This window comes from Perca fluviatilis, chromosome 6, assembly GCF_010015445.1.
Source record: "Perca fluviatilis chromosome 6, GENO_Pfluv_1.0, whole genome shotgun sequence".
Taxonomy (NCBI): Eukaryota; Metazoa; Chordata; class Actinopteri; order Perciformes; family Percidae; genus Perca; species Perca fluviatilis.
In genome coordinates, this window is record NC_053117.1 from 3,066,063 (window position 1) to 3,080,242 (window position 14,180).

Below are 14,180 nucleotides of genomic sequence, written 5' to 3' on the forward strand. Positions count from 1 at the left end.
AGCTAGCTTTCCAATGCCTATATCAAGGCAGTATATCCTATTAATAGGAAACGCCGGAGGGGTCTGGGAGATAGGGCTAAAAAACGGGAGGAACCCGGGAAAAACGGGAGTGTTGGCAGGTATGAGCTAACCTGGCTGCCCTGTGGAAATCTGCCTACGAACACCTCTAAATCTGTTTAACTTGTAAATAAAGAGTACAAAAGTGGAGTAAACAGGTTGGTAGTACTGAATGAGCTCAGCAGTGAGCAGCACATAGAGCTGCAGTCCACCCTGAGTTGGTTAGTCAGTCACCATCTGGACTGATTCAAACACGCTAATGTTAGTCCTACAGTAGTCAAGTCCATTTCTAACACTGTTTAAGGTTTTAAAGCAACACTATGGCTGTGTCACAGATAACGCAAAAGTCAGTGCACTGAGAGTACCCGGATGACCCCAAAAACGGTCAAAAGTTCAGTGTGGAACGATGGGGCACTAAACGGGCGCATCTTGACTTTGCAGCGGAAAGGGGAGGGACCAGGGACGCCGACTGGCAGCTGATTGTGATGAACACGTCACATGGGTCTGGCTTCTCCCGGATTTCACAACAGAGCATAATGGCGACTCGTTCAGAATACGATCTCGTATTTTATGAAAATAGTTAACCGAAACGTGTTTCTGAAAACATTTTAAGCGAGAAATAGGCCGTGCAGTTGTTGAATCTGTCTTCATTTCAGATCAACAAAGGTCAGTTTAAGAGATTTTCGTCAGATTGTGAGAGGCAGCGGGGCAAGCCGACCGCTCGTCATTTCCAGAGTAAAGGGCCTGTCTTCTGTTTCTGGAAAGAGACGCTGCTGTTTGCATTTTTCAGTGCTGTGCAGCACCACAAACTAAATGTGATCCTTCTCCATTTGACTGAGCTGTGGCTTGACATCACCAAGGCTCATTTCAGAGTTTTGAGTAAACCAACCCTTAAAGCCCAACTTCACATGCAGATGAAGATGTGTGTAATGACTATATCAAATGTTCTCCTGAGATATCGCATTCTCATGCTGATATCTGCCATTTGATACACACTCATTCATATCATATATCACATACAGCACTACTAGTGTGTTTGTCTTCTCTAACCCAGGCGAAGTCGGTGCTGCACAGATCACGTCAGGGCATGCAGGACAATGATCTGGCTTTTTACATGCTCTATCATCTCTGTTTTTCTCCGCAGAGAATCAGCTGTCAATGCATTTTATAAAGTAAGACATCCCAACATAATTCCAAAAATGATGGCAATAGGTGTATAAATCGTCCGGCACTGGTGATCAAACATACAACATATCAAAGACTCTCTGCACAGCTGATAGCAGTTTAAGTACAACAGCAGTCAAGCATGTTAGTTCAATTTCTTCATTGGCACAAATATGGGCACTGGATGTTAGGACTACTGCTGAAGTCGTTATCATGTCCACGTCTGTTGTTCCCCGAGCTCAACTCTTCAGTCGGCTGATTACTGTACATTATGATTATCCTGGTTTTTGTCTCTTGATTAAAGAATTTGAATTACATCAGTTTGTTTCCTTTTTTCATTGAGTATCTTCATGTTTAGAAGCACATTTTGGCTTGGTATTGATTCTCAGCAGGTCACTTAACAGCTCTTCTTTCTGTGATTGGCAGGCACAACCCAAACCCCTCCCCTCTCCTTCACTCCCTCCTGTAAAGCGAGTACGATCAGTGTTTGTGCTACGTGTCTTGAGACGATAAAGGCTGCAGATCGGCCGGGCTGTGGATTAGAGGACTGCTGATTTTGGAGACAATGTTTTAACAGCATGTGGCCTTTTATCTGAGAGAGCCGCAGTTCATCGTGGTCAAATAGCACGAACCAGAGGGGAGCGGGGCTCACGCCAACAATTATCACATGAATGAACATTGTGCGGGCTGCACATATGTCCACACACACACACACACACACACACACACACACACACACACACACACACACACACACACACACACACACACACACACACACACACACACACACACACACACACACACACAGGTCTGTATTCTGTTGTTCTTGGCAGTGTGCAATCCAAAAAAATGCAAAAAAAGAGAGTTATTCTGAAGCTCACCAACTTTTCCCTTATGCCATATCGATTTTTGCCCGTGGCCGTGCATTTAATGGGCACTTGTTGCACAACTGGAAGATTTACTTTTGAAATGTTTGGCTTGGAGGCAGCCTGACCGCAGCACGAGAAATATGCCACTATCCCCTCATTTGTCTTTTCTTGTTTTGGTTTTTAAAAAAACATGGAAAAAAGAAAAATAATCCCACATGCTATATAACTAAGCCTGAGGGGGCAGGGGGGGCGGGAATTACATTGAGATGCTAACAATGAATTCAATTCATCGCCTCAGTTTGGCTGTAGTAATGAAGAATGAAAAAAATGCACCTATGGTTATTCTCTAAGCTCATGGAAACAGAGGAGCCTCTGTCTGTCTGTGGATACTAAATATCTCAGCAAAGCTACTTCTTCAGTCAAAGGCTCTGCTTGGTTTTCAGAGGTCAGCTCAGCCAAAGGATACTAAAATGCTCCCTTTCTTCCTTGTGGTTTTTGGCTATGCAGATCATTTAGTTTTTATCTGCCCAGATTTTGAGATATTTTTACATGACTGTCAGGATTGCAAAGAGTTGTGGAAGAGGCTTGGCCGAGATAAGCGACTCCAGGGTACAGGAGTGATGTTGTCTGAGTGCAGGCTCTGACCATGTCTTGGAGGAAGGAAAGAACAGGAGAGAGGCAGAATTCCATACTAGCTCAAACATCACATACGTTTGATTTTTGATAGCTGTATATATGTATTTGATACGACGCGTCAGCCAACATATCCAACAGACAGGAAGCAGCATGAATTCATTCAGAGTTTCTGAAAAGCTGACAAACATTAAGTCCAATATTCATTCTCCTGCTAGCTCTGTGCTGGTCAACCAGCTGGCTCTTTAGCTGTTGTCTGACTGTGTGCTGTTTGGTGCTGGACAGGTAGAGAACATTAGGTTTATCATCGCTTATCGCTGAAAAAACTAGCTGCTGTGGCTGGAAACAAGACGGAGCAGTGAGACTGAAACAACTAACAGTAACGGTGTTGGCTGTAGAACTGAAACAATTTAGCAGCAAGGTATTAAACTAGAGCTGGGAGGAGAACTGATCATTCTCAATGGGTTCGTCACTCTGAGTGACCCTGTCCATTATACATAGTCATTTGTTCCATATACTGTACTAAACATACTGGGGGTGGCAGTAGCTCAGTCTGTAGGGAGTTGGGTCCCCATCGAACCAAAGCATGGTGGTGGACTGGTAGCTGGAGAGGTGCCAGTTCACCTTAGGGGCACTGCCAAGATGCCCTTGAGCAAGGCACCAAACCCCCAACTGCTCGGAACGCCTTTCCATGAGCAGCTCACTCACTCTGAAATCTCTCCTTTAGTGCATGTATAGGTTCTGAGCATGTGCGTGTAATTCAGACGTGTGTAATAACAACATTGGAAATTCCCCTTGCGGGATTAATAAAGTATAAATTATTATTATTATTAAAGACATTAGTGCAGCATGCGGTCAAGCCAACGGCCTGCCCTGAGACGCCCCAATTACAACCATTTATCTAAAATGGGGCATGTTTGAGCGAAGACCTTACAGAAGAATGCCAATGAGGCGTTTTCGAAAACAACCAAGATGGCTACGGCTGATGAAGCCGCTAACCGGTCAGTAGTGAGCAAACTGGGCGGAACAAACAGCTGCACTTCAAGCTTTTATGGACCAGAAAGACGTGTTTGTCGTACTTCTGACAGGATTTGGCAAAGGGTTAATTTACCAACTGATGCCAGCTCATCTCTGCAGCTGTACTCTGTTAACATTTGTCCACCCGCTTTGTGCTGAGTCCTTCCCCCCTAATGTGCTGTGATTGGCTGGTACCACTGTGCTGTGATTGGCGGACCTGGTCACTGGTTGCTCAGTGCTACGTCACATGGTGATAATCCGTTGATAATGCTGCCTGGAAATGGAAAATAAAGTGAGAGGTTCCAGACCAACTGGTTTAACTGTTCTTGGTCTGACATGCTACAGGACAGTGTTTCTGGAAAGCCAAAACTATCTGTGGGGCTACCACTTGAGGTGCATGTAAAAATATGTGTTTTTTAGTTGGGATTAATCAATTCTTTAAAATTGTGCATAAATGTAGCCATTGTTAGAAATGGTGTCTGGGTAATGATACAGAGTAAAAAGTATCTGAAATGTCAGCGTATTCACGTTGGAATAACTGCCAAAGATCAACCTCCAGACATCTGGGTCAGAAAAACCTCCCCTGCCTCCCACTGTTTCCTCTCACACATGTCAGACACTGTAAGGTCAACCACTAGCGCTGAGTCAGGAGTCAGGAGGTGTGTTTCTGGCAGTGCTGACCTGTTGGTGCTGAGATGGTGCTGGGTGCACTGGTCCTGCGGCCCCTCTCGGCAATGATGCTGATGGTGTATAGCATGCCAGGTGTGAGGCCCCTAAGAGTGTGGGACTCCGAGCTGCCTGGGACCACCTCCTCAGCTCGGTGGCCGTCAGCAGACACGTAAACCAGTCTGAAGGAGTCCAGTTTGGCCAGCGGGCGTTTCCACTCCAGCATAATGGTGGTCTCCGTCACTTCTGCAACACGCAGGTCTTTGGGAGCATCCAGGGCTGGTCAAGGAAGCAGAGGACAGGTTGTCAAGGAAGTGTTAAGATTTGAGACTATAGAGCAATGGGTCTAGGACTAAACTTGACATTATGTTCAGATGAGTCTTATGAAGTACATTGCTGCGATGATTTGATGTGTGACTGTATTTTCGGGCACAATGTGCATTATTGCAGTTAGAAAGATGCAAATTTGCCCAAGGTGGCACAAACTTACACAAAGATGCGGCCGCCCCAGTTTAGAATTATTCAGCTTGAGCAAAAAATTTGTGTGAGTTTTATGAGCTTTATGAATTTACTTCATAAACTGATAAACACAAACACAGACGGCTAACGTGTGCACAGCTACAGTACACAATCAACACAAATGGTTGAGAGAATGACATACTGTCTGAACAAACATGAGCACACAATAAACTGAAGGAAAATGAAATAATAATTATCATTAGCATATAATATTGAAAGACAAGAGAAAAAAGCAGAACAGTAGTGAAAGCATGTTACCAGTCACTGCGTTGGTGGTCGTCGGCAGACTCTCCCGCTCATCTGTCACTGCCGTCACACCCATCCCATACTCGGTGCCCGGTCTCAGGCCTGCACAAAAGGGCAAAGTCAAAGCACTGGGATCCACAAATTAAAAGCAATGTCATGTTTTGTTTGTACAAATCCACTGAGGTGTCACCAAATAAACTATTGGGGAGGCTCTGTAGTCAAGTGGCCAGCTGTTTTGGCTAATGGCTCCAGTGCCTATGGCAAACACAAAACGCTCTCATGTGGCTTGGTTGAACAATAGATTGCAGCCTAATTGCATTTCACGGTAAGCCTGTGCTCACATCAGTGTTGTATTTGCATTGATGGATCTATAGGGCCCTTGTCGCGGAGCAGAAACACTACTTGCTATGATACAGCGGGCTCTGGAGGCCCTTTGGTCCCTACAATTAAGTCCCCTCTCGGCCTGATCGCCTCTTATTCCTTTATTAACTCCCACAGAGGTCATCGCACACAGTCTTGCAGCATGAAATTACACCTAATGGCCAGGAAACTCATTACCAATAAAATCACGAGCGTGAAGGCAATTACAGATAATAACTGTGTGAAAGAAGTGAGAGGCTGAGGTGTGTGTGGAGCGGAGTGGGACGTCGGCTGAATGGACACAGTGCTTTATTTCCATGGGATGGGCCTCCCAAGGACAAAGAATTGGGCCAGACAAAGACACTATTAGCCCCTTTTTGGAAGCTTTTTTTGTTTCTCATGGTGTCTAATCCTGCCATGCTGCAGCACACAGTGCAGAAACAAACACATCCACCTCAAAGCATGGCTTTCTACTGTCAGCGGTACAGACAGATGAAAACGCACCCGCTTCTCTTGTTTGAGCAAGATCTCACAGTGAAACAAGCGGCAGTGTTATTCCATTTACAGTCTGAATGCCAAACCCCCCTGGGTGCTTTTCTAATAAAGTGAGCCTTTTGTATGCAGGCAAACATTTCACCCATCTTTGAAATGAGCAGGCTAAATATAACATTGACCAATAAACAGGGAGCACCACAAACACTTGTTTAGGAACATAAACAAATCATTTCTTTTCCATGAGGCTTTTCAGCTGGGTCATTTAGAGGCAAAGTGGTAATGGGCTAACAGCAGACACAGGAATGAGAACAGTGAATATGCTTTCAACGCGCAGGACTTTTCACTGTAGCTGCCATCATCAGAAATATCATAAACAAATCAAACTCCTCCAACCCCTGAACTCTAGAACATGTCTGCCCACTGCCACTGCTTCTGTGTCTCATGCTAATGAAATGTGATGAGATCATATCAAATGTCGTCTGAATAGAGATTCAGTTCTTTAGTCTGCATTATAGACATTAGCATCGCCACAACCTGGCAACCCAGAAGTTGTCAAGTATTTTGTTACCAAGTCAAATATGCAAAGTTTTAGGCTAACTATATGTCTGTAAGTTAGGCTAACACACGTAACGTCGGACATATTTGAGTCGGCTTATAAAAACTGAAGCTCTGGGTTCTTAACATGGTTGGTAGTGAATAAATGCACACAGCAGCTTTTAGGGCTTTTTCTGTTGTTTGTTAGCAGACAGAATAAAGAGGAGGAAACCTTCACATAATACAAGTCAACGGAGAGAGGAGAGACGTTTCCCCCCTGGTGGGGGTGGGACTTAAACGTGCTCTGTCTCAGTATACACTCGGCAGCCACTTTATTAGGTACACCTGTACAACACCATAGATCTCTCTTCAATGACATGTTTACTGAGCTGAAAGTTAAAGGAGCTGTTGGACTATTCTACTACTAACCTTTTTAGTTTTCATACAAAATATTAGAAACACCTCTCAATATAACGCAGTCCAGTACAACACCATCACTAACTACGATCTCAATGCTAAACCTTCTTGACAGGGTTAACAAAAACAGACACCATAAATGTAAGTGTGTGTGTGTGTGTGTGTGTGTGTGTGTGTGTGTGTGTCTGGGCTCCAGTACCGGTGATCTTGGCCCGGGTAGTGTCCTTGGGTCCCGGGGGGAAGAGCAGCTCTCCGTGCTCCCCCCCTGACAGAGGTCCATACTTGATGCGGTAGTTGTCCACCGGAGCCTGGCTGTTCTTCCACTCCAGAGTGATGCTCTCGTCAGTCAGCTCCACTGTCTGCAGGTCTCTGGGGGCGTCCAGGTCTTCAACACAGAAAGGGACTTTAGAATGATGTAACCAAAAAATAAATAAAAACTATATTTCCTATTGTTGCCCACCCTTTCAACAGTTCCCTTTAAAGTGCTCATATTATGCTCATTTTCAGGTTAATAATTGTATTTTGAGGTTATATCAGAATAGGTTTACATGGTTTAATTTTCAAAAAACACCATATTTTTGTTGTACTGCACATTGCTGCAGCTCCTTTTTTCACCCTGTGTGTTGAGCTCTCTGTTTTAGCTACAGAGTGAGACATCTCACTTCTGTTCCATCTTTGTTGGGAGTCGCACATGCTCAGTACCTAGGTAAGGACTACTAGCCAGTCAGAAGCAGAGTATGAGGGCGTGCCCTGACAGTACCTAGGTAAGGACTACTAGCCAGTCAGAAGCAGAGTATGAGGGCGTGCCCTGACAGTACCTAGGTAAGGACTACTAGCCAGTCAGAAGCAGAGTATGAGGGCGTGCACTGACAGTACCTAGGTAAGGACTACTAGCCAGTCAGAAGCAGAGTATGAGGGCGTGCACTGACAGTACCTAGGTAAGGACTACTAGCCAGTCAGAATCAGAGTATGAGGGCGTGCCCTGACAGTACCTAGGTAAGGACTACTAGCCAGTCAGAAGCAGAGTATGAGGGCGTGCCCTGACAGTACCTAGGTAAGGACTACTAGCCAGTCAGAAGCAGAGTATGAGGGCGTGCCATGACAGTACCTCGGTAAGGACTACTAGCCAGTCAGAAGCAGAGTATGAGGGCGTGCACTGACAGTACCTAGGTAAGGACTACTAGCCAGTCAGAATCAGAGTATGAAGGCGTGCCACGCTAGTAGCTAGGCGAGCATTATAACGTGTGTTCCAAAGTGACCCACGTCTGTCTCTGAAGTAAAGGCTGGACTACAACAGAGCTGTTTGGAGCAGTTTGTGAACAGTGTTTTCTGTTGGAGATGGTAAGTCCCTTTGGGGTGGACTTTGGGCTTTTTCACTTTGTAAACCTCTAACGTGCACAAAAAGATATATAACACAATAGAGGAAAGGGAAAAAACCGACCGTCGGCAGAAAAGGCAGTCGGACTGATCCGCCGTCTCCCCTGCGCATGCGCAAGACATAATACGTCTCCATAACAGCAGGCGGCGCTAATCTGTATTGTTGCCCAAAAAATGAAAACCGGAAATGACGGAAGACTGACTGATGGCCGATAATCGTCAGGGCCTTTAGAAGCCAAGACATCGGGTCGTCTTCATTATGCTATACTTGGGAGGACATTTCTCCCTCTAGGCAGACACCCCAGCAGGATCTCCTCCCTCGTAAACATTCAACCATCAATGTGTGTGGTCCAACCCCCCAGGGAACAGCTGAAGGTAGCAGGTTCAGGAATCCATCTTGGTGTGTAAACACATAACAGTGTTATTTCAGCCTCACCTGTGAGGAAAGACTCGTAGACGGGAGCGCTGGTCCGTTCTCCCCTCCGAGCCGACAGCGACACCTCGTACTGGGTGTCGGGGGTGAGGCCCCCCAGGTGGTACTGGGTGTCAGTGGAGGACAGCTCCACCAGCTTGCGATCAGCGGGGTTGGAGCTGGGCCCGTAGGAGACGCTGACCCCGTCCACCTCCGCCACGGGTTGGAACCAGGTCACCAGCGCTGTGGTGTCTGTCACGTCACGCACGTCCACCTGGCTGGGGGCATCAATCACTGGAGGGGGGGTACAGAAATGTTGTTAAAATGTAATCTTTGGCATACATAATGCACAACAACAGGACTTTTGGATGTCTCTTTTCATTTGCTGTTTTCTTTTACTGTTACATAAAGCACTCTGAACTGCTTCTGTATAATATGGTGCCATACACATACATCTGAATCCAATTAAATTTTGTCTCCCACAGTGCATCAGGAGGAGATCTTTAAAGGGCTCTTTACTGTGGGAAGGTCTGAGGTCCTTTGACGAGGGAGCTTTGTATTTACACCCATGTGTCCTGTTAAGGGAAATCTTTTAAGTTCCACATATTTAATTGAATCATATTTCATTAACTCTCAGCCCACATTTACATGAACTTCATCGTTATAATATTACATTGTTAAAAAGAAAGAGAAAGGGAATAAACATTTATACCAAGTCCAACCATTAAGTCCTGCTTAGGTTTACACAGTGCACGTCTGTGCAATGCCGAGCAGATTTAAAAAAACATTTCCTACAGAACTCATACCATTTATATGACTCGTACACTATGTTGCACAATATTGAAGCTACATTGAAGATACACCAAGTGAAGCCGACTTAATAGCAGTATGTGGTTGCAGGGTTGTTAACAAAGCTCTACGTTACTGAAAAGAAGCAGAATCCCAGAGACTCTGAATGCTCTCCTCATGTAATGTCCCAGATGATATGTCTTCTAAATATGCATTGTTCCTTATCGTCAGTATTCAAACACAAATTGACCAACGTGTCATTGTTGTTTGTTTTATTACAATTCTATACAGAACTTTATTTATGGTTACATTTATGCCTGGATAAATATAAAGCCATACAATCCCAGAGGAACCCTCCTAACCATGGCAGTGTGGCTGCTTTGGTCTAACTACACTCTCTACAGACTTTACCTGACTATGTCCCTGTTGATTTTAAATGCATCTTTAAATTAATAAGCAGTCTGCTAACAGAATGTGGGTTGAGATTTGAGGACAGCAGTGTGTGCATGCATAAAGAAGGCAAATGACAAAGAACGTTAATTAACGCATAACTGCATGGAGGCGAATAGAGCCACTGGGTGGTTTTTGTTTTTGATTTTTCCGCTAGATGTGTTTGAGCAGAAGTAGACATTGTTCATCATGTTATATTGGGGTGCCGGAGCCTTGCTGTAACCATTGATTAATTGAAGCCTGACCATAGACCATGAAGCTACTGCAGGAAAAACACATGGATGGTTGGTGTGGGGAGGACTGATATGTGCACGGATACAGTCATTTCAGCAATGCAGGTGCTGTAATGAGACGGCCCGCTTGCATTTATGAGGTTATTCAGCCTATTTACAGATGAAATCCCTGCACCATGAAGGGCGCTGAAATTGATTTGTCACACGTAAGCAACTTTAGGAAAGTCAACCTTCTGCGCAGGGCTGATAAAGTGAAGAATCTGCATTTGAGCTTAACACAGATTTGTCTTCTGAGGAGGCTGCGAGTGTGTCGTTCGGGTGTCACGATACCATTCTCCTGGGAGGCCGCCATCCCTCTGAGCCTGACTGCTTGACTGACTGGTGCCTCCCACTCATGGTGGGTTGGGTGGGAGGGGCAGGGGGAGGGGGAGGGAGGGGAGACCGGAGCGACTCGCTTCACACAATTAGCCCCTCAGCATGCAAATCCCACAGTATACGCACCCGCAAGCTGGTGTAATGGGAGACATTAAGAGAGCCTGAGTGACACAGAGAACTCTGAACCTCATAATCCAAGTAGTGCTGACACGTGCACACACACACACACACACACACATGTGTGCGCCAGTGCACACATAAACAGTGTTATCAGAAACACTCATCCCCTTTGACTTTTTTTTGCATTACGAGGTTTGTTCAAAATCCATCAATGTCGATGTGGAAAAAATGTCCAAATCCTTTTTCACAAACACACAATGGCACACAGATTTTACACCACCTTATTGCTGCCACCATGACTAAAAAGATTAGCTTTTTATTTTTTTATGTCAGAATTTCATATTTATTGATTTCCTTTCCACGTTATTACAAGAGTTTTCATGTTATGACATTTTTCTTTCTATTACGAAATGATTTGGTTTTTCACATTTCTTGTTCCCATCTCACTTCATCTAGCTATCAGAAAACGTTCTCGTTATTACCCCAAATCAACATGTAAACAGAAAAAGACGAATCATCAACAATTGGAAGGTAGTTCTAACACTATGGTGGACGAGAGACACCTCCATGGAGACATGCTGCCAACGGTTTGACATTTTGGCATAATACACTTTTTCTCTTTGTTGCTCAGAGTTAAATCAAACCATATCATATCTGTCTGTTCGATTTGAAGCTGAAGACAGGAGGTGGTTAGCTTAGCTTAGCACAAAGACAGGAAACAGTGAAACAGCTAGCCTGGATTAAAACCCACAACCAGCACCTCGGAAGCTAATTTACATGTTTTGTTTTGTTCATTTATAGTTCTTTATTTGTGCGTATAAAAACTAAAGAAATACACAATAACATAATAGGTGGGATGAAAACCCCTGAGGGCTTGTAAATGGAACCTATCTAACAATAATATTAAAGAAAGCGGCACATGCTGCCAATTTATAATACAAGAAATACTACGGATGAAAAAGAAATAAAAAGGGGTAGGATTAAATAAGTTTGTACTTCATGCTACTCCTTTTCAGGCATGTCTATGCTGGATCCTGCATTGTATGTTATGGATAATGCTTTTCATTTCATTTTGCTTAGTTGCGAACTAATTTATACATTTTTGTGTTTTTGTTTTGTTTATTTCATTTCTTCAATAATTAATCTTCCAGGTTTTATTTATTATTTATTGTTTTATTATTTTTGATTTAAATCCATATAGAGCGAAGCACAGTGTGTGCTACTTCTAAGAATAAGGGAGCTGAACTACAGAGCAGGCATTATCAATGCACTTCCTTTTCTCTGGTTCCACTGTCGATCACACTGTAGAAAAAACACCTGAATGTGCTCTCGCTGTAATTTACCAGCCCAGCTCTTACTGCTGAGTGTACATATGCAAGGCTTATGATAGGCCTCTAATGGTCTTTCCATGCATACTTCTGTTTATCCTGGCACCGCGCAGACCATTTTCACACCATAAATAAGCAAAGAAGTGGCCTGACACACTGCTAGATGGAGCTGTCATTTATTGCACTCAGTGCTGAATATGGTGAACATTGCTGCGCCTGTTGAATCTGCTTTGTTGAAACAGAAGTCTCCCAGGGGTAACAGCCACTATGACTTGCTTTTAAAGAAAATACAAAATTCCCTGTTTTAACCCACCCCCAAGTCAACACCTACAAGAGCTAAATATAGCCTGGTGGTTGGTGGTTGATCTGGCAGGTGAAGTCACAAATGTACTGTAACCCTGTGTTCTCTTTTTATATTGATCCCCAGCTCTGAGTTCATCAGACTGTTACAAGCCACTGAGCTTTATAGCCTCATGAAACAATGGAGATATCTCACAAATTGGCAATAGAACTGGAAATCCATATCAGTTTTTACTACCCCCCTAAATTGCAACAATACAATGAAATCTAATGAGCTGATCACAGGGGGGTTGACATGTCGGGCTGTTTTTAATACTCTGTTGGGGGCTGCAAGATGGATTACCTAGATATAGAACCCAATGAACCTACGACAACCTGTTTTTGTATTTTACTTTGACAGCTCTAAGTGACAATTTATTCCACAATAACCTCTATTTCTGGAAAATCGAAGCTCCGCAATCTGCAGCACTGGGTCAGAGTTTAGGCGTATTATCCTGCAAATGTGTTTTAAATACAATGGTTAGGATTAATACAAAGAAATTAAGATTAAAAGTATTTGATGTAGCCTGTACCTTTAATTTTTAGTATTGGTATTCCATTTTTACTTGTCTTTATCAATCCACTCTATGAATGTTTCTGTGTTATTAGTGTCATGAAGGGCAAATGCATCAGCACTGATATTAATTCACAGTGTCCTGAAGATTTCCCCTACAAACTATGTCATATAACAGAACTAAACTCTCTACTATAATGGACATGAAGTCGTTTTTAACTTAATAAATATTAGATTTTTTTATGTGATAGCTGATGACATGTCTCTAAAGTGGTTATAATGTGGTTTCATTAGAGTACGACACATTTACTTACATATTTCACATCTTTAAGTAAAGCTACCATGTGCATAAATCTCATATTGGGTTCATTCATTAACGGTTTAAAGACATGTTTTATTTTTTACATTATCACATCTGGTTAGGTCAGACTATAAAAAATAATGGACGTAGCAGCAGTGTCGTCAACCATTGGTTTGTGTACTGACTTTTGAAGCCTTGAGTTTGCATTTTGGCTTTCGCCATCTTGTTGCATGTTTTTTTTAGTTGTTTTTTTTATACATACATTTTTCAATAATAAGCCAAGTACAAAAACTTGTTGTGATTTTTCAACTTCTTGAATTTCCTTCATTTCCCACTGTTTTACTGCGCAAACTCAAAATAGAATAGGTGGATGAAAAACCACTAATATGGGAGTAAAGAATAGAAGAGAATAACATTCAGCCATACAAATATACAGTATGTATTTCTTATGTGATGCCAATCTCCTTTTCATGAATGAAGGCCTGATAGTAGGTTAGAGAAGCCATTGCAAACCAAGTAACTCCTGCTGGAATGAAAGCATTCCAGTAAGTCTAAAACAAAGGACTGATAAGCCAGTGTGAATGTGTACACTCACTTGTAACGACGTTCTGGGAGGCAGGCGGTCCACGCTTGTTGTTCTTCACCACCTCCAGCTTGACCTCGTACTCCTGGCCGGGGCCCAGGCCCGACTGCTCAAAGGTGGTCTCTGGACGGCCGAGGGAGTTGAGAATCTCACCATCTTCCTCTTTCTGCCAGCACCAAAAAAAAAAAAAAGTCATCAACCACTACAAAGACTAGTCCTGGCATAATGTGTGGAGTGGGAGGAAAAAAACCAAATCATACATAATGGCGCTCTGGGTGGCGTTTGGACTCAAGAGTTGACAGGGGACTCAGTTTAATAGAGTGTGGCTTTGAGTTGATCCCAGTAGTTCTGCTTGGGAAAGTTTCTATGAGCACTCAAA

General features: G+C 43.5%; 1 protein-coding gene across 1 annotated transcript in view; it reads right to left on the reverse strand.

Moving 5' to 3' along the window:
* tnc (tenascin C) overlaps nucleotides 1–14,180 on the reverse strand; it is an 83,700-nt gene that overhangs the window by 15,213 nt on the left and 54,307 nt on the right. Inside the window, 5 exon segments of the mRNA XM_039804414.1 lie at nucleotides 4,425–4,688; nucleotides 5,187–5,276; nucleotides 7,180–7,365; nucleotides 8,794–9,063; nucleotides 13,814–13,967. Of these exon segments, the coding sequence (XP_039660348.1) occupies nucleotides 4,425–4,688; nucleotides 5,187–5,276; nucleotides 7,180–7,365; nucleotides 8,794–9,063; nucleotides 13,814–13,967 (964 nt within the window).